General features: G+C 38.0%; 2 protein-coding genes across 2 annotated transcripts in view; both read right to left on the reverse strand.

Annotated features, from left to right (window-relative positions):
• Positions 1 to 11,124, reverse strand: part of LOC128661359 (oocyte zinc finger protein XlCOF6-like) — a gene marked incomplete at both ends in the record, with an annotated part of 33,370 nt that extends 22,246 nt beyond the window's left edge. Inside the window, one exon of the mRNA XM_053715623.1 lies at positions 10,842 to 11,124. Within this exon, the coding sequence (XP_053571598.1) occupies positions 10,842 to 11,124 (283 nt within the window). The remainder of the gene's footprint in view (positions 1 to 10,841) is intronic.
• Positions 11,125 to 11,154: 30 nt separating this feature from the next.
• LOC128661360 (oocyte zinc finger protein XlCOF6-like) overlaps positions 11,155 to 22,242 on the reverse strand; it is a gene marked incomplete at both ends in the record, with an annotated part of 43,591 nt that continues 32,503 nt past the window's right edge. Inside the window, 2 exons of the mRNA XM_053715624.1 lie at positions 11,155 to 11,417; positions 12,872 to 12,883. Of these exons, the coding sequence (XP_053571599.1) occupies positions 11,155 to 11,417; positions 12,872 to 12,883 (275 nt within the window). The remainder of the gene's footprint in view (positions 11,418 to 12,871; positions 12,884 to 22,242) is intronic.

The raw sequence follows: 22,242 nt of genomic DNA on the forward strand, positions 1-22,242 counted from the left end.
ATTACAGTACAATCCAGCCCCAAAATACCAGGCAATCCCTCTCTGAATGAGAGAAACAGCAAAACCCCAGACGTACGTTTCAGCCTATTGTGGGCCTCATCAGTGAGGTGCAGCCATATCCCTCTAGAACCACTAGAAACCTAAATAGCTGCACTATCAGGGTCTATATAGGAGGTGCGCCAATAGAAATCGAAAAAATGAGCGTATATAAAATCAATTCTCAAGCCTGTTAGTATTGGGGCATAGATAAAGACCATACGAGATAAACTGTTAGATAATAAATGATTAATAATAGTATAAAAACCTAGATAACAATTTTTTTTTTATATATTTAATAAGCCTATCAAAGTCCCAAATCAGAAGAGTGAATATAAATATATAAAAGTCCATATGAACCATAGACCAGATCCCACGACGTACAGCAGCTCTCTCCAAAAATGGCAGGAAGAAAATACAGTCCTAGAAGACAAAAAACGAGAGGCGCTCTTGGTGCAGCAAATTCCAAAAAGGTGCAAATATGATTACACAATATGTATCATATACTCACAAGTAAAATTGCACAAGCAGTGCAATATCGTGCAGGCCGAAACTTCTGAGCCGTTCGGCTGACTCACAGTGGCTGAAGCAGATGGTATCCAGAATGAGGCTCCAATCCTGATACTCGTCACCTCTCAGGAACGCCAACAGAAACTGATCAGTGCTATAGAAATCCAGCACTCGGCTGAGAGTCCAACCAGGTGTTTCACTCCAACAACACCGGAGATAATAAAGGGTCCAGAGCAAGACTTAAAATAACATATACACTTTATTAAAACATATAAAAGTGTTGCTTGATGAAACGGCATTCAGCCGAGAAACGCGTTGTTAAGCAACACTTTTATATGTTTTAATAAAGTGTGTATGTTATTTTAAGTCTTGTGCAATTTTACTTGTGAGTATGATACATATTGTGTAATCATATTTGCACCTTTTTGGAATTTGCTGCACCAAGAGCGCCTCTCGTTTTTTGTCTTCTAGGACTGTATTTTCATATCCCTCTAGGCACACTAAGCAACGGGTCCACGTCTGGATTCCCGCATCACACTTAGGGAGACTTCCCCAAATGTCGTAATTTGCATAAATTAAAAGAGAGAAGCGCTCAACCTGAGAACAAACAAAAGCATAATAGCTTGTTCTATGGCTAGTTACCACCCAAGAAGCAGAGTTTTTTTGCACAACATGTGCCTTTCACAGAGAAGAACTTTCCTGAGGCATATCAGTCTGATCCTGACATTACAGAACAGTCCAGCCCCGAAATACCAGGCAATCCCTCTCTGAACAAGAGAAACAGCAAAACCCCAGAAGTATGTTTCGTAATTCTTTTATTAGAAAAATAATCATATATGCATATATACAAAATAAAATCATAATAACAAATGCAAACAAAATATCTCTTGTTACAAAACTGAAATATTGACCCAAATTTTTGTCATTAGAAAAAAAAAATAAAAATGCAAACATTAAACTTAAATAATCACACAAAATAAAATGAAACATATTTCAAATACAGACAAAAACAAACTGGAGGGGAAAAAACAAAACAAAAAAAAAACTAAATAATCCAATCCTTCCACTTCTTTGTCTTCCAGATGCCTTCAGAATCTAATTCCCCATATCGCCTCCTATCAAAAGAAAAATACAAAAACAACTTCCCACGGATCATACCCACACAATTACCTACAGTAACTACCTCTTTCTTAAAAATCAAAATATTACGCACATCCCACAACACCTCCTTCACACAACATGCCAACAACCATATCAATCTTGCTTTCTACTTTTCCACACCACTTCCACACAAACCATACATCATCATATTAAAAGTAAAAAATTGCACTCCAGTCAAACCCTTAATCATCCTTTTCAAACTTCTCCAAACAACCCTAGCATATTCACAATTCCAAAACAAAAGAATAACACTCTCGCTTTGAAAACAACCATCTCTAGGACACACTTCTGAAGCCACTAAACGATGCATTCTCTGAAAATCCCTTGTTGGCAAACACTTATGCACACTCATCCAACTAATATCTTTCTGCCTATTCATCAAATACTTATTACACACATTTTTCCTTACCAACACACATTCATTTTCATTCAAACCCCCAATCAACTCAAGACCTTCCTTCTTCTCCAACATTTTCAACACTATTCTGTTTGCACACCACATCTCCCTACTAACATTCTCCAAACCATATTTTTTAATCCAACATTCCACCCTTACATAAAACCACGGAACAGCAAAACATACCGGTTTCTTTCTATCAATCTCAAATAAACCATATTGTCTTTAAACATTTCCACAAGCATACTTTACCATACAACCAGCCATGCTATCCTTACCACTCAGAACCACACACCTACTAACATATTTCACAGCCAAAAATCTCTCCACATTTGGAAAACCCTTACCACCAACATTCTTACTCTTAACAACAACATCTCTTTTCAAACGCTCCATACCAGAACTCCAGAAAAAAGAAAACAACACTCTCAAAATTCTCCGAAAAATCCTCTCAGGTGGTGGAAAAACTAACACCAAATATAACATAATAGGGATCAAAACCGATTTAATAACTAACATTTTTCCTTCCAAAGATAAAGTCCTTAAAGACCAAAACTGAAGTTTTCTACTCACTTTATCAAAAACATTCTCCCAACTTTCCAAGCCTTTCAAATCCACATCAAATTTCACACCCAACACCTCAATTGCACCTTCAGTCACAGGCCATCCACAGGAATCAATCTCCCTATCATTACCAAAAACTTTAACTTTACACTTATTCCAATTAACTCTGAAACCACTTGCCATACAAAAACATTCAACTAAAGTTTTCACCCTCCTCAAACCAGCCTGAGTCTCACATACCACACTCACATCATCCATATACCCAATCACTTTTAAACACCTTCCATTACTACCAGGAACACTCACACCTCTAACTAATTTATCCTTCCTCAAACTAGTTAATAATGGCTCAATGACACATACAAATAACACAGGAGACAAAGGACATCCTTGACGCACTCCAGATTTAACACAAAATTCCTCAGTCAAAAAACCATTAACCTGGACTTGACTCACAATATCACTATACAAACATTTAAACCATCCAATAATCTTATCAGAAAAACCTAAACGTTCTAAAACATGAAACATAAAATCATGCACTACCCTATCATACGCTTTTTCAAAATCCACAATAGCAACAGCAACAGACCTCATCCTCTCCCTCACATACCACAGTACATCACGTAGTAACAACAATCTTTCAGAAATCTGAAGCTCAGGAACAGCACACACTTGCTCTTCACCCACAACCTTACCAATCACTCCACGCATTCTATTTGCCAACACCTTTGCAATAACCTTATAGTCAACATTCAACAACGTAATCGGCCTCCAATTCCTCAAATCTCTCTTATCACCCTTTTTAAATAACAAAACAATCAAACCTTTCCTCATTGAAACAGGCAAAACAATCATTCTAAAAACAAACTTACAAACATCCAACATATCAACCCCAATCAAATTCCAAAAACAAGTATAAAATTCAACAGGCAAACCATCACAACCAGGTACCTTCCCATTCTTAAAACTCCTAACAACCTCTGCAATCTCATCCAAACTTAGATCCCTTTCTAACAAATCATTATCATATTTTTCCAACTTAACCTCAATGTTTTCCAAAAACTCATTTTCCAATAAAACATCTCTTGTTTTTTCTTTATACAACTCACTGTAAAACTCATGAACTTCACGCAAAACACCATCCGTACCATTAACTTCACACTCAACCTTATCAAAAAAACTAACAAAACCAGTCTTTCCTTCAAAAGCTTTCTTAAATAAATATTTACTACAAGACTCATCCTTTTCCATTTTCTCAAATCTTGCCATAAAAACAATTTTCTTTCCTTTTTTATGCATACACTTTTTAATTATCTTTCTTGCTTCAGCAATTTCCTCATGCACATCAATACCACAATTTCTCAATTCATACAAATACAACAACCTCAGATACCATTTATCATACAACTCCCTTTCCATTCTAGCTTTCTCACAGCCTTTCTTAATAAAAAACCTCTTTATTTCCACCTTCAACCATTCCCACCACATAAGCACATTACTAAAATCACATTTTCTTTCACGCCACCTTTCATACATCCAAACAAACTGACGCTTAAACTTCTCATCTTCTAACAAAACCACATTCAGTTTCCAAACACCCTTACCATACTTGATCTTCAAATCACAATTCACCTTACACATCAAAAGGGCATGATCCGTAAAGGGCATCCGCTTTAAAGAAAAATCATCAACACATAAAAATTTAGATAAAAAACAAAAATCAATTCAAGATTTTATCCCACCACTATCACTAAAGAAAGTAAAACCCTCCCCTGAAAAAGAAACAGACCCGAAGGCATCCTTCAAACCGAAAGATTTAAGCAAATAAAGTAAAAACTTCCCTGAGCTATCCACCCTACAATCACTTCCACCCTCTCTGTCCCCATTCTTAATAATACAATTAAAATCCCCAACCAAAAAAGTTGGCTCTCGACCTGGCAGAAAAAACTTTAAAGTTTCAAAATTAAGCAAACGTTCTACCCTATTTGGAGAAGCATATACATTAAACAAACGAAAAACAGTCCCACAAAAACTAAAACTAACCAAAAGTACCCGACCTGGGACAATATGAACTACATTAAGAATAGAAAAACTAAACCCCTTAAACAAAACTCCCACCCCCCATCCCTATCAGAAGAACAAGACCATACTTTAGGACCATATTCCCAGTCAGCACATTTAGGATGTTCAGAGAGACCACATTCCTGCAAACAAAAAATATTAGCAGAACATACAGATAATAATTTAAAAATTGCAGCTCTCCTTGCTATAGTTGTTATACACCTGACATTAAGGGAAGAAATGGTCAGAAACATCACAAAAATAAATTAAAGAAAAACAAAAAAAGAAATAACATCAGGACTTCTTCTTTCCTTTCTTTTTCTTAGGACTCAAAGGAGATTCTTTAAATCTGCCTCTGTGAGGTTCCGACCTCCTAAGCTCCCCCTTGCCAGCCTCATAACCAGTAACTTCAGCAAGTTGGTTCACATCTCTTTTATCTAGATAACCAACAGAAGAGGCATCAGAAAAGTCACCTATACACTGGCTTGAATCAGAAGGAACGTCTTTAGTAGAGACAGAAGGAAACTCTGAAATTAAAGAGTTAGCATCACTTGTAGTATCTGGATCTGCACCCTTAACTACTGGAAGATTCAAATCAGGACTTTCCCATCCATCAGAATCCACATCTATTTTTCGCTTGGAGGCAGATTTTTTCCCTTCAGTGTCCATATCCTCCTCAGAACTAGAGGACACAACAGCAGACCAATCAATGTTCTCCCCTTCACCAAGAACAGCATCAGGAGCAGCATCACAAGATGACTCAGTGAAGGAAAAATTCTCTGACCCAGGAACAGCAACAGTATCATCCACAGAATTGGGCAACAGGGCTTCAAGAACATGTGAAGCAGCTATCACATTAGATGTAGCAAGATCCACCTCCTGAAGATGAGATTGGGCTTCCTCTACCTTCTCAACCACAGGAACCACCACAGGAACATCAGACACCTCTCCGACAGGGACCCCAACTGCAGATTTCTTACACAAAAGAGGTAATATAGAGTTCAATGCCTCATCAGAGACCTCCTCCTCATTCACAGATGGCTCAACTGCAACTGAAGATGTTTTTTTTGCAACATCAGCATAGGAAGGCTTCACTCTATCAAGCCCCTGAAACATCTTCAAAGGACACATCCTGCACAGATGACTTGAAGAACCACACAGGTCACAGGTCCGGCGTTTACTACAGTGGGCAACAAGATGATCCTCCTCACTGCAATTTCGACATCTGGCACCTGGGCAATTTTCAGCAATGTGACCAAACAGGTTGCAACTACGGCAAAAAAGAGGCATGTCATCATAGTATAGGAAACCTCTATTTCCACCAATGGCGAAAGTCTGTGGAGGGTGTTTCTTTCCACCAATACCTAATTCATCTGGCACAAACCGCACCCAGAACCTGCGGTTTCCATTGAATGTCCCAAACTGATTCTTCAGCTTACTACCTCCTTGAACATCCTCAAAGTAGCGACAAAGAAACAGACGAATTTCCACATCAGTGACCCAAGGGTTGTACATATGTACTGTCACCGGGATTCTTCTCTCCCTCTGCACAAATTTCATGCCAACCAACTCTGGAGCAGCAGCCATATCAATAGTCCGTTGATAGCAGGTCTGTAAATAATGCTCATCGGTGAAAGCCACATCAAAAATCCCTCTTGAAGGGAATGACTGAACACAATGCAAACTTGCTCTTGGCATCTTCAAAACACCCTCCAAAACCACCTGCTGGACATGAGCCAAACCAATCTTCTCTCGAAAGTCCTCAGAAATCAACACCCGAAGTGTATGGGGAACATTTGGCACATTGGTAGCCATATTTGCCCTATTGCCTCTTTAGGCTGGATTTCAGAGCGCCCCCCCAAAAGCAGCATGTGGCTGAAGTCCAGGGACGATGCCACAAGGCCAAGGGGACGGCCCTACTACCCAGTTGCTCTACGCCTAAGGAGTAGCCACCCCCCCAATAGCAGCAGGAGCCCAAACCCCAAAGGGAAAGGACCCCAGGCCGAAGGAGCAGGTCTCCAGGCAGCAAACCAAGACCAAGACCAAGCACAGAAAACTGCACTTGATCCAAGCCAGAGGCCCGAGAAGCAACCTCAGCTGATCATTTCGGCCTATTGTGGGCCTCGTCAGTGAGGTGCAGCCATATCCCTCTAGGCAAACTGAGCAACGGGTCCACATCTGGATTCCCGCATCACACTTAGGGAGACTTCCCTAAATGTCATAATTTGCATAAATAAAAAGAGAGAAGCGCTCAACCTGAGAACGAACAATAGCATAATAGCTTGTTCTATGGCTAGTTGCCACCCAAGAAGCAGCCTCTTTTTGTTCAACATGTGCCTTTCACTGAGAAGAACTTTACTGAAGCATATCAGTCTGATCCTGACATTACAGTACAGTCCAGCCCCGAAATACCAGGCAATCCCTCTCTGAACGAGAGAAACAGCAAAATCCCAGACGTACGTTTCGGCCTATTGTGGGCCTCGTCAGTGAGGTGCAGCCATATCCCTCTAGGCACACTAAGCAATGGGTCCACGTATGGACTTCCCCAAGTGTCATAATTTGCATAAAAAAAAGAGAGAAGCGCTCTGTAGTCACTGTACGTTTGTGACACACAGATAATATCCCGGCACACAGCTGATATAACAATACTATTAGACATTAAATAGTGAGTCAGTGAGCTTATTTCTATGTGTTTATTGCATTATTAGTCACTGTACGTCTGTGACACACAGATAATATCCCGGCACACAGCTGATATAACAATACTATTAGACATTAAATAGTGAGTCACTGAACTTATTTCTATGTGTTTATTGCATTATTAGTCACTGTACGTCTGTGACACACAGATAATATCCCGGCACACAGCTGATATAACAATACTATTAGACATTAAATAGTGAGTCAGTGAACTTATTTCTATGTGTTTATTGCATTATTAGTCACTGTACGTCTGTGACACACAGATAATATCCCGGCACACAGCTGATATAACAATACTATTAGACATTAAATAGTGAGTCACTGAACTTATTTCTATGTGTTTATTGCATTATTAGTCACTGTACGTTTGTGACACACAGATAATATCTCGGCACACAGCTGATATAACAATACTATTAGACATTAAATAGTGAGTCAGTGAACTTATTTCTATGTGTTTATTGCATTATTAGTCACTGTACCTTTGTGACACACAGATAATATCCCAGCACACAGCTGATATAACAATACTATTAGACAATGAAAGTATATGGTAAAGTTGTTTTCCTAGGAATAATTAGTCAGTTTATATTACAGTCTGAAGGTGTTTACTGTCTCTTTAATCAGATCTAGCTTTGTGCTATCTTGTTGTGAGTCCTTGTTTAATGAAGATAACATTGTGATAAATTTACAAAGATATTGATTACCCAGAATATAATTTTTGTTAAATTATCTCTGCTATTAATTAAAGGGATATAAATAATATATTAGATTAGTTTATTATTGTACAACTGATTGCATAAAACTATGTGTTTAGCTCCTGCAAAGAGATTAAACAGATAGTTTAAATCAGCTATAGAGCAGCAAAGGATACCACAAGAACAAAGTAAATTTGATAATAAAAGTTTCTTAAATTTTCACATTCTATCTGAATCATGAAAGTGTCATTTCCTATCCCTTTAAGTTTGATTTAAGTAACAGAACATGTCTGTATATAAAGTCTTGGTGGTGATTAATAAGCTGGGTTGGTGAAGGTTGGGGGTTAATTTGATATTGTTTTATGTACTGTTAAAGGGACAGTAACATCAAAATTAAATTTCAATGGATTGGACAGAACATGACATTTCGAACAATGTTCTAATTTACTTATATTATCAATTGTGCTTAGTTCTCTTAGTATCCTTTGTTAAAGAGTAATCCTAGGTGAGCTCAGGAACGTGTATGTGTCTTCAGACAGCAGAGTTTGCAACAACATTTACAGCAATGTTATACATAGTTACAAACACTGCTGCACAGAGTGCTAAATATACATGTACGCCCCTAGAACAAACCAAATTAGATAATAGAAGTAAACCAGAAAGTTGGGTAAAATTGCTGCTCTATCTGAATTATCAGCGTTTAACTTTCACTGTGAGATCTGGCTTTTGTTTTTGACGATGTTTTCCTAATTATTCTGTGATATTTTGTTTTTAATAATGAAAAAAACACAAAATACTGGTCTGGATTACAATCACTTTTTATTTGCATGAAAAAACATTGTATCTCATTATATAGTAAACAGCAGCATCACATGATATATGTACACAATGGTATAAATATACCTAACACTTGTGCTCTTGATACAAAGGGATTTATCAGACATATAATGTTCCCTTTATATATACAGTATGTGCTATTATCAGTTCTTGTGGCTTCTAACTAACATGAAAACATCTAACAGACATAATATCAAGTTACAGAACATGACATACATATTACATACCCAGTATACATGTAGGTTATAGTAGCCATTTAAATTAAACTGATTATGATCACATGACACACATATTACATACCCAGTATACATGTAGGTTATAGTAGCCATTTAAATTAAACTGATTATGATCACATGACACACATATTGCATACCCAGTATACATGTAGGTTATAGTAGCCATTTAAATTAAACTGATTATGATCACGTATGTACCGGTTACTGATATTGTGTCTCATGAAATAAAATCAGTTCCCCTCAGTAATTCCTCTGGTATATAACATGTACAATGCTAAGCATCTATTGCTATAAGAAAAGGTTTATCCACAAGATGTGCACATTAAATATATCTCCCAGATGTCAATCATTTGAGACTGATGTTCTTGTTCATATAATTTTCTAACACTCAAAATTCTCATCCTGACCTACAAAGCCCTTATTAATGCAGCCTCCCTACCTGTCCTCACTCATCATCAAATATACTCCAGCCCGCCCTCTAAGGTCCAACAATGACCTGCTCCTTGCATCTTCTACCATCACCTCCTCCCATGCTAGGCTACAGGACTTCTCTCGTGCGGCACCAACCATCTGGAACGCATTTCCTAGAGCTGTCAGACTCTCCCCTAAACTTTCCTCCTTTAAATGCTCCCTAAAGACCTTTCTGTTCATGGAAGTCTATCTCCAAATCAGTAACAAATTAATTCCACTTGCCTAATTGCTGCCCTCATCTAACTCCACACTAACATCATCCTCACCTTTGCAGTTCCCACCTCCTGTTTTTCACCCACCTACCCATCTAGACTGTAAGTTCCCATGGGAACAGGGCCCTCAATTCCACCTGTATTTGTTTGTTAAACTTTGTCTGGTGTCTTTTATATTGTATTGTACTGTACTTTTATCTCTGTACCCATGGACATCGCTGCAGAATCTGTTGGCGCTTTATAAATAAAGAATAATAATAAATAATAACACTCTATTCTTATAAAGACTCCTTTATTCTGTAAATATAATTATTTCCTCCCCTATGTAAATCAAACGTACAACTCATAACACTGGCATATTAATAAACAACACTGGAGGTGCTTTGGTGGTGACTGGTTGTGCAAACTGGGCAGTATGAGGACAGATTTGTATATTCCTGTGTGGCATTTGGATCTATCACATTTATATGAGCAAAATTAAGGTGCACATATATAGAGGCACAAAGGACAGCAGGATATCACTTCCAATCTGGGGCTTTTATAACTGGGATTTATCTTCATCCGCTTATCCGGGGTCAGGACGCGGGGGCAGCAGTTCTAGCACGGGACCCCAAACTTCGCTTTCCCTGGCCACATTAACCAGCTCCAACTGGGGAATCCTGAGGTGTTCCCAGGCCAGTCTGGAGATATAATCCCTTCACCTAGTCCTAGGTCTAAACTGGGATTTAGTAAGTGTTATTAACAATAACATCCTTTTTGATGCTTCTATTTAGAGAGGTTGTCCTCTTTAGGATAATTGTAATAAGGTTTGTACACTGTGAATATAAAATGTATTTGTGTGTAAATATTTGGTGTTTTGTGATACCTGTTTTTAATTAAAACATGTTTTCCACTTTCTAAACATGTGAAAGGGTTCTTCCCTTGTGAATCCTTTTATGTTTTCTCAGAGTACTCTTTTCTGTAAAACTTTTTCCACACTCTGCACATGTGAAAGGCTTTTCCCCTGTGTGACTCCTTTCATGAGTTTTCAGATTATCCATTCGTGTAAAACTTTTTCCACACTCTGTACATGTGAAAGGCTTTTCTCCGATGTGAATCCTTTCATGAGTTTTAAGACTATTCATTTGTGTAAAACTTTTACCACACTTTGTACATGTGAAAGGTTTTTCTCCTGTGTGAATCCTTTCATGAGTTTTCAGAGTACTCATTTGTGTAAAACTTTTTCCACACTCTGCACATGTGAAAGGCATTTCCCCTGTGTGACTCCTTTCATGAGTTTTCAGACTATCCATTCGTGTAAATCCTTTTCCACACTCTGTACATGTGAAAGGCTTTTCTCCGGTGTGAAGCCTTTCATGAATTTTTAGACTATTAATTTGTGTAAAACTTTTACCACACTCTGTACATGTGAAAGGCTTTTCTCCTGTGTGAATCTTTTTATGAGTTTTCAGATAATTAATTCGTGTAAAACATTTGCCGCACTCTTTGCATGTGTGTGGCTTCTCACCTGTGTGAATTTTGTGGTGTTCTAGTAGATGAGACTTCCATCTAAAGCTTTTCTCACATTCTGTACATTGGAAAGGTTGCTCCTTTGTATGAATTATTTGGTTAGACTGTAGACTTTTCCCTTCTTTACTATGTTTTGAAAACTCAGTAAATGTGTGTGGTTTATCCTCTGGGATATTAACTTCACAAGATAAGGCATTAATGTTGTCCTCTTGTTTGATGACTAAATTACTCTCTGTACATAACAATTGCTGCCCAGTTCCTGCCAATTCACCATCGTTTTTTAATATCTTTTGTGATATCCCCAATGTTTGTGAATAGTAATTGTTGTCTAAGATTTTTGGAGTTTGCTGTATCATTCTGATGCTTTCTGTAGTGAAGGATGGATATGAACTATTCAAGTGTTTGTCTTCATAAAATGAAATGGAATAAAGAAAAATAAGAATGTTTATGCTTTATAATATAATCTATCTTAATAAAAAATCATATTATTTTATACTCAACAAAATATCCTAAATGTTGTGTTTATTTTTAAATTTATTTACCTGTAAATCACAAATAAAAAAAGGATTACATAGAATGTAAACATTACTACATCATAGTAAACTAAATTACTGAGTTGTGGGTGTTTCACACATGGGAACAAGGTAGGCATAAGTGCAGTTATGGATGTTCCATGAGCGAGGTCAGGGCAGGGGAAGGTGGAGTTACTGGTGTTCTGAGTAATGAACCAGGTCAGGGGGTGAGGTTAGGCAGTTGTTAGACATGGTCTGTGTAAAATGACAGAGGGGGAGTAGTATTTTTTACCCTCCCCCTCAGCCCAATGGATGTTGCTCCTTCTTTATAACGTCACTGACACAAATGTTCTTAAAGATGTAGATATAAATATAATAGTTTATATTTGTTTAATGAGCGATCAATTCTATTTTCCCAGTAATTAAAGTCAGCATAATATCTATTTTACTCACCTAACACAAATGAGTTAATGCTGATAACAGGCTCCAATGTCTGTGCTCAGAAAGAAGGTTACCTTATTCACTCCAGTGACATCAATACCTGATATCTCTTAGTGCTCTGGCCGTGTCTGTAAAAAGTATATTAAATGGTTTAGACGGATAATAATAAATAATGGTTCTGATTAATTGTACGTATGGTATAATTAAAGGCACACATAACAATTCATGTGATACAGATCAGCTGATTAGGTTATTACATATGCGATGTTGATAACCACAAGCATTTAGTACAGTTAGCTCTGTGAGTGTTATAATTGCCCCTTAAATATGAATCTTCCCAGATCTATACAACATAATGGTAGAAAATCTATTTAAGTGGGGCCATATCACTACATTACAAATATATTATAATCTTTGTTTTGTATCATTTATATGAAACAATATTTTCTCCTGCAAGAAAAGTTCAAAATCAGTAGTTTAAATATAAGTTAAATTGGATACTGCAGTATTGGTATTGTACTTCCTACTAATTCTCCCTGTCAGACATTTTGTCATGTGCTCCACCCCTAGTGTTTAACTTCTCTTAGTCAATACTGAGTTGTCTTAAATCAGACTGCAAGGGGGTGTGGGAGAGATAGGCCCTAAAGTGTTCATTTTAATTGTTTTCTTGGATAGAGTTAAGAAAAGGAAAATTTGATATTTACATAGAGTGATAATATAATGAGATATGTTCTTTTGGCAAATTCAGTCCATTTAAAGGGACCATAAAACATAGAATTACAAAACCACAGATGCATAACAAAAATACAATGCAATAAATCTTACTATGAATTTAAAAAGAGCAATAGAATGTTTTCTGATAAATGTAGTTCTGCACCTGTACCATGTGACAATAATCAGCCAATAACAGACTCATATTTTTATATAATTTGAACTCCTGCATATACTGAGTAGGAGCCGCTGCCTCAGGTCATTTAAAAGGCTGTGTACAATTTAATAATGAAAATAAATTACAAACAGCAAACAGTTATTTTACATAAAAACTAAAGCTAAAGGTGAAATTTCCCATACACTTTATACTATTTTATACACCGGTAAAACAAGTCATTAGAAACGCATTAAAGGGACAGCAAAGTCACAATTACACTTTTATGATTCAAATTTAAACAACTTTCCAATTTCCTTCTATTATCAAATCTGCTTTATTCCCTTGGGGCAAATCATATAATGCACTATGGTGCGCTAGCTGCTAATTAGTGGCACATACAAGCCTCTTGCCATTGGCTCACTTTATGTGCTCAGCTAGCTCCCAGTAGTGCATTGCTCCTGCTTCAATACAGGATATCTAGAGAATGAAGCAAATATAATAATATAAGTCAGTTGGAAAGTGTTGAAAATTATATGTTCTATTTAAATAATGAAAAACATTTAGGGTTTCTTGTTATTTCAAGGGAAAACCAAATTTACAGGACACTGTCCCTTTAAGTCTGTGATCATGTGACACAAACAGCAGCAAGCTGAAGGTGCAGAATACACTTTCTAAGGTCTTTACTAACAACAAGAATCAGTCACAGATCAGTGGGATAAACGTTCTGATGATAAACAGGTGCAGCTAATAGAAATATGAAATGTATTAGAAAATAACCTCACTAGAAATAAAATAATATGCAGATCACAAGATATTTATGATTAGATCAGTAAATGTGATGAGACTGATACAACAGGGCCATAAGCTGTGGCCCTCTCTGCATCGAACAGTGGTGGGACCGATCGTTGGTGGGTGGGAGCGTAAGACGGGAGGCGGGTGGGCGGCCCATCACTGGAGGAGGCAGGATGAGGGCGGTAAGAGGGTGAACGCTTGGCCACTCTACTTGAAAAAAAAAAAGAATCCAGCTGCATGATTGAGGGGGAAGGAGGGGCCATGATGGGATCATATGTGGGATAATTTGAGAAAAAAAGGAATCTGGGGGGGTTTGGGTATGGGGGGTGCAGCTACACTACAGAAATATGAGTATTATTAAAAAAAAAACCCCACCTATTTTGCTGCAAACTGGGTACTGGCAGACAGCAGCTAGTATCTAAGATGACCGCAAATAGGTAGAGGGGGAGGGATAGAGAGCTGTTTGGGGAGATCAGGGAGGAAAGGGGGGATACTACCCTGCAGAAAATATAAAATAAAAAAATAAAAAACCTTTAATTTTTCTACTGGCAGACTTTCTGTCAGTACTTAAGATGGGGTGACCTTTGGGGGTGGGGGAGGAAAGAGAGCTGTTTGAGAGCAGTCAGGGAGGGATCAGGGGGTGGGGTGTGTCAGGTGGGAGGCTGTTCTCTACACTAAAGCTAAAATTAACCCTACAAGCTACATAATTAACCCCTTCACTGCTGGGCATAATACAAGTGTGGTGCGCAGCAGCATTTAGCGGCCTTCCAATTACCTAAAAGCAATGCCAAAACCATATATGTCTGCTATTTCTAAACAAAGGGGATCTCAGAGACGCATTTACAACCATTTGTCCCATGATTGCACAAGCTGTTTGTAAATAATTTCAGTGAGAAACCTAAAATTGTGAAAAAATTAAAAAATTGTTTTATTTGATCGCATTTGGCGGTGTAATGGTAACATGAAATATACCAGAATGGACCTAGATCAATACTTTGGGTTGTCTATTTAAAAAAAAAATATATATATATAGTTTTGATAAGTAAATATAAAAAGGGCTCTATTTCTGTTTAAATGTAGTGATGGCAAAACTGCTAAAAATGCTCTGCTCTTTTGGGAAAGTTTTTGTCTGAAATGCCCAGCCCTTAAGGGGTTAAATTAGCCTATTTAAATTGAAGAACTAAACAATTAATTCATTAACACAGCATAAAAGATATAAAAAACAATTAAATAAGAACAATTGATTTTTTTTAAATTCAACTCAGTTTCTTATATGAAGTAAAATATTTTATCTTTATCACAACAAAATACAGAACAATATTTTCTTATTATTATATAAAACACAACAGTGTGAGGCTAAAGATTTATGTCAGGTTTTGCATATTACCGTTTAGCAGAAGCTCTGTAAGTATGAAGTCTCTCTGGTTCCTGCTGTAGTATCACTGAGTGTTACACATGAGTGTTACACAGATATTTATACTAATGTGGGAGTGTCACCTTTCTCTGTGTGAGTCACATGAGTACAACTTATCAGCTGGGAGACAATGAGAGTGTCACACCTGGACTTTTGTTTTCATATAGATGTCTATTGTCCCCTCTGGTGTCACATGAATACAGAGTCCCTGCCTCTCCCTCAGGGTGTGATTATCATATGGATAAGTAAGGAGGAAACAAACTGTTTATTTAAATGTGAGAGATTTTTCTGTTGTATTCTAAAATATCTCAGGATACAGCATTATATTATGTTTTTATTGATGGAAATTGTTATTTTAGCATTATTTAGTTGCAAACAGACATATAATATTAACATGTTATTATATACATATGTGATACAGAGTGGAGGACTTCCTGTTGGGGGTGGAGCATTGCATGTCAGTTGCTCCTCAACGGCTGTAACCCAAGTCAAGTGTCGCTTGCAGGCAAGAGCATTGGGGTGGCGACAGAAGTCGTACCCTGAGCCCTAGCCTCGCAGTTGAAGATTCATGGTGGTTATTTATTCCGCAAAATACATTATCATAGACACTTTGCACCTAGAGACCTTTTTCTTATCCTCTTGGTTTGTTAACACTTCGAAAAAGATCAAAGGGGATTCTGTACTGCTGAGCTTTTTGGGACTTTGTAACCCTGCTTTGTAGCAGATTGCTGAACATAACATAAATTATATTGCCTGACCTGTCTGGCTGTATTGGATCCAGGAAGATTATACTACTATGAACCAAGTGTGCTGTTATGCCCAGTACCCATATAATACATAGTATAGCTCTGAGAGATGGTAATACCAGCATTCCAATGAAAGTCTCATTGAGACGGGTAATTGAATACAGAGAGCATTGACGAGGCGTGCCTATAATTCTACAGATGCAAGAACGCTTTGTTGAACCCGTTTATGAACTGGTCCATATTTGCCCTAGGCCTCATTCTCTAGTGTGTGCGATTTTGTGTTGTTGAATTATGCTCTGAAGCAGTGGCGGCTGGTGACTTTTGAAGATGGGGGAGCACTAGCCCCGCCCCTCAGATGGCTCCGCCCACTTTAGTGTGTGTGTGTATATATACATACATAGACACACACATAGCCCACACACACACAGCCGCCCCCCCAAACACACACAGCCCCCCCACACACACACAGCCCCCCCCACACACACAGCCCCCCCCCACACACACACAGCCCCCCCCCCCCACACACACACACAGCCCCCCCCACACACACACACACACACAGCCCCCCCACACACACACAGCCCCCCCCACACACACACAGCCCCCCCAAAACACACACAGAGAGAGAAGGGACTGGAAAGCACATTGTATTTAGTATAAAGTTACTAGCAGACCATCACAAATGTGATTTTCCATACACCTTAAGTACATGAGATTGTAAATACAAGGCAGATCTAGAAATGCTTTAAAACAAACCAAAAAAAAACAGAACATTGCTGGCTATTATAGTGTGTTTTACATTTTACTAACAGAAAACAATTTTTTCACTTTCAGAGTTTTACGTGCATAAATACAATTGTTTGAATTTCAATACACAAACACCAGCATCTAATATTTATTTGAATATGATTAGTAAAATCTGGAGACTATAAATAAAAAAGGTCTTGTGATCAACTGACCCTTATTTAAATTGCTAGAGCATCAGAACACTGAAATCCTGCAGTTTCTGAAGGGTTAAAGGAAAGAAGATTGGATTTAGCAAGGAGTTATCCCGGCCAGCACTTGGCTGGCTTTCAGGTGTCTGACCTCTCATTCTGTGCATTCAATTTACGATCGAGCCGAGCCCGAGCACACACACATAATTAAAGTTATGCACTGTCTGGCAATTACAAGCAGGCAGAGACTGGATAAGAAGAGGAATGCGGGGAGGGGAATTTAAAAAAAAAACAACTGCACGCAGGTTCCTTCAGTGCCGATTACTTAACTTTACTGCATTCAGAACTAAACAACCCCAGGCAGGCTGGATTGCTAAAGTGCCTGCCACGGTAACGGTTATGTTAATTTACCTACTACCTTCATAGCTTCACAGCTGACTCACGGTCCCGGACAGAGCACTCTCTGCTCATACCTCCAGCCCTCCACAGAGTCCACACTACTGCACATTTGAGCACACCTGCCCCGCCCCCCAGAAAAGTTCCCGGGTCCAAAAAAAAACTTTTTTTTTAAAATATAAAATAATATGCCTTCGCCTTGCCTTGCGAAAATTTAAAAAAAAGCCTTACTGACTAGTTGGTCTTGACAGGTGACTCGTAGGTAGTTGGCTGCGTGTGTGCGGGTGATGCGCAGCGTAGGGAGGATAGGTCAAGGCAGGGGGTGAGGGACGACACACTGGAGACACAAGGAGAGACAATCTATCAGACTCAGTGGACCGGACTCTTTTGATGCTGGGGAGGAGCCGGTGATGCAGGGATACCTGCAGCCAATCAGAGCGCAGCTGAACTTGGCTCCTTGAAGTTGTCCCTCCCCACTCGCACACTTCAGCTTGTGCGAACAGGGATCTGAATGAAAGCAGTTTAAGCCTGGCCCACATGCCTGCAGTGAAATAGACTTCACTGACAGGCAGGATATAGGGCTCTATCGCACGTGCGATTGCCTTAAAGAGACACACCAGAAACCAAAATTTTTTTACTGTAATAAAAAAAAAGCATCAGATTTTTTTTTTTGGGGGTTAGAAATAAAATATAATTTTTCTAATAGGGGGCTATTGGAAAAATTATATTTTATTCAGCAAAATTTTTTTTTTTCCTCTGCATCTGACAGGGGGGCACGTGCTCATGTGCACAAATGGAGGAGCCTCCACTGCTCTGAAGACTAATACATGTTAGAATAACGATTTCCTGAGACCTACCTGTTTTTATATCATATGAAGGGCGCTCATGTAAATATAAGCAATCCTTAATATTCTAAAAGGACTTATTGAAACGCTTACGATTTATCAAATGCACCTTGGTTTTATCTTACATTACTAAATTGCCGAACGCTCTTTGGAGCTCTAGTTGATGTGTATTTTCTTATTACAGGTTGGACTTTCAAGATTTTATGACTGTAGCAGCTTAATGTTTACATGATCTGTGATTATTCTCTGCTTTGTCGCCTCATTTAAGCTGAGGCATTATTCTTTAAAGTTTTTTTTATAAAAAAAAAAAAAAGAAGGGAAGAAAGGGAAAAGTAAAAAAAAGCTACACATTTTGAGAGATTAGGGTTGTTATCTTGATGTCATTGCAATAAGACAAGTTAGATTTTATATGCTTTATTTAAATTGACAATGGCTATATTGGATGTATAGTGAGTCATAGGTTGATATTTTGTTTATGCCTGAGTCTCTCTGCAATTGTTAATTAGGCAAGGCTGTTATATTATCTAATCTGTATACTGGGAGACCGTCATCTCCACTTACAAGGTTTTCTTGGTGTAGATTAATAACTGCCATTTAGGAAGGCTTATTATAAGACACACAGCCAATACACATGTTTTATTAAAATACTTAATGTTTAGGCTGTGAGTCAAAGTCCAACATAATCTATATGTTTGAACCCCCTGTTTAATATAGAAGATATAAAACTGTCATACTAGTAGGGTGTGTTGAGTCTCTATTAATAGTTTTATACTATGTTGTAAACTATTGTACGGGGGGTTTCCCTGTTATTTTTCATCTTTTTAATAGATTCCTTTCTAAACTTATAAGCATAGTTATACAGATTAAAAGGAGAATTTCCTAGATCTATAGTCAAAATATTATAAGCTACTGTTACCAAAGAAAATCTCTTTCTGATTATAGTTTTTTTTCTTAAAGGGACACTGTAGTCAGAAATGATATGCAAATAAAATCGTAGTATAGTTTTAAAACTCCTATTTTCTAATGTACTTCATTTATTAAATATGTACCCTTTGGCCAATAATTTACTTTGAAATATTAATTGTTTCCCAACCTAGTTGTATGTCAGCCGTTACGGATTACCAATCCGTGCTGACAACTGCAGTTGTAAGATGGCGTTTTTTCTGAACTAATGCGCATGCGCGAGTTACCGCAGCGTCACAGGAAACGTCACCATCTGCAGTAGAATAAGGCAAGTAGAATCTATCAGCAGCAGTCGAGTGAGCTGCGCACATCACGTAAATACATAGCTTACGATCGCTTCCAGAATCGCCCTAGAGTAAACGAGCAAACTATACTTAAAATGAAAACTACCAGGTACACTCAGCACTTTTCCGGCCCAGCGTACCTGGTTTTCAACCCGCCGCCCTGGAGGCAGCGGATCCCATAGGAATCAATGGGAGTCTGACCATAGCGAAAGTTCAGGTTCCCTGCTGCCAGACATCCCATAGATTCCTATGGGAAATGTCTACACCTAACACCCTAACATGTACCCCGAGTCTAAACACCCCTAATCTGCTCCCCCTACACCGCCGCAACTAAATAAATGTATTACCCCCTAAACCGCCGCTCCCGGAGCCCACCGCCACTATAATAAATATGTTAACCCCTAAACCGCCGCTCCCGGTCCGCGCCGCAACTATAATATATGTATTAACCCCTAAACCGCCGCTCCAAGACCCCGCCGCCACCTACATTATACCTAGTAACCCCTATCCTCCCCCCCCCCTATACCGCCGCTCCCGGAGCCCACCGCAAGCTACATATACATATTAACCCCTAATCTGTCCCCCCCTACACCGTCGCCACCTATAATAAATTTATTTACCCCTATCCTGCCCCCCCTACACCGCCGCCACTGTAATAAAATGATTAACCCCTAAACCTAAGTCTAACACTAACAACCCCCTAACTTAAATATTAATTAAATACATCTAAATAAATGTAACTCTTATTAACTAAATGAATCCTATTTAAAACTAAATACTTAGATAGTAGTAGTAGATGGCGCTGGTCTATTGAGTGATTTTCTCTAGTAAGTGAAGAGAAAAAAGGCTTGATGCATATATTGAAGCCAATTAATATGGGTGCAGTATACTCACTCCATAAGATGAATCTTTACAGCTGAAAGGGAACGTAGCGTCAGATGGCAAGAGTCCACAGGTTCCTGGGGTCAAATACTGAATTTTCAGGTTTATCCAAAAGTGGACTATAAATGAATAGAGACCCAAATGACAAAAGTATCCAGTGTGTAATTGAAAAAAATGTAGTAACTTACTCCATAAATAAGGAGATTCCAGCTCAGCACAGCAAAACAAGATCTTGACAATCTTTCAACAAAGGATAAAAGGTTTTATTTGCTCAACGCGTTTCAACGTATTACACGTCTTTATCAAGAGCATACATTAAAACAAGTAAAACAGGTAAGTAAAACCAAGTATTGAATATATTGAATCTGGGCTAAAGTGTGTTTTCACTTCCCTTTTCTTCACTAAAGTCTATGGATAAATTTCTCACACAAGCGAAACTAAATTCGCCCACAATGCCTGCTAAAGCAAAAGACAAAAAATCGAAAACTAATGATACAATTACTGATACTATCTTAGATCATATATCCTCTAGAAGGGATAGTCCAGTCCATATTTGTGCAAATATCTGATTTGTTTAAACCTCAATTTGACTTTATCAAGAAAGGCTTATCTAGTATTTCCACTGATCTGGTTACTTTAACATCAGAAGTGAGGCAATTTGCCACTAAATAAAAAATAGAGTATCTGATCTGGAGGACATAGCTAACTCTCAAGAAACTATATTGCAGAAATAAGAGACACAAATTAACAATCTTCAGACTCGTTTAGATAACATGGAAGATCGTGCAAGACGTATTAATTTAAGAATAATAGGCCTCCCAGAAAATCCTGAATTTGAAGACCTAATTAAAATCACTTCTATATTACTCCCTCAAACATTAGAGTTTCCTCCACAACAACTCCCCTTAGAGGTTGAAAGAGCTCATAGAGTAGGCTCCAAAAGAACTTTCTCGGATGGAACAATCAGAAATAAGATGTGCCTTGTAAAGTTTTTGAGATTTCAGGATAAAGTTGAACTATTAAGATTATTTAAAAAAAACTGAATCTTGTACTCTAGGAAAGCATAAGATACTACTTTTCCAAGTCTTTTCTAGTGAAACATCCTCTAAAAGGAAATCAATGACCCCTTTTTGTACCCAGTTTATAAATAAGGGTTTGAAAGCATGACTGGTCTATCCAGCCAAAATTGTTCTAGAAGATAATGGTAATAAATTCATATTTAACACTGTCAAGGAGGTAAAAGATCATATTGAATCAAAAGGAATCCTGTAGGTATAGTTTATCCATCAGTGTTATATCTCCTTGGCAATATAAGATATGTTAGTTGGTTTGCTCAATGGAAAGGTTTATCTTTAATAGATGCATGAGATTGTCAGTCGTTGTAAGAGATTTCTGCCTCGCAGTTATTTTTAATGTTTTGTTAGAGTATTATGGTTTTTTGTTTTTTCCCCTCTCTACCCCGTTCACACATAAATTATTACCAGGTCATTAGTTTGTCATGAATAAACTTACAATCTTGTCCTGGAATGTTGGAGGAATCTCCTCCCCAGCTAAACGTAAACTCATTATTAAACATTTGACTAAAGATAAACCAGATATCGTCAGGAGACACATCTGACTGATTTAGAATCTGCAAAACTTAAGATTAAATGGGTAGGGAGGGTTGTTGCGGCTCCTTCCATTAATAGAAAATGTGGTGTTGCAATATTATTTGATAAAAATGTAAAATATTCTATTATTAGTATAGATGTTGATCCAGAAGCACG

The sequence above is a fragment of the Bombina bombina genome, chromosome 5 (assembly GCF_027579735.1).
Source record: "Bombina bombina isolate aBomBom1 chromosome 5, aBomBom1.pri, whole genome shotgun sequence".
NCBI classification, from domain to species: Eukaryota; Metazoa; Chordata; class Amphibia; order Anura; family Bombinatoridae; genus Bombina; species Bombina bombina.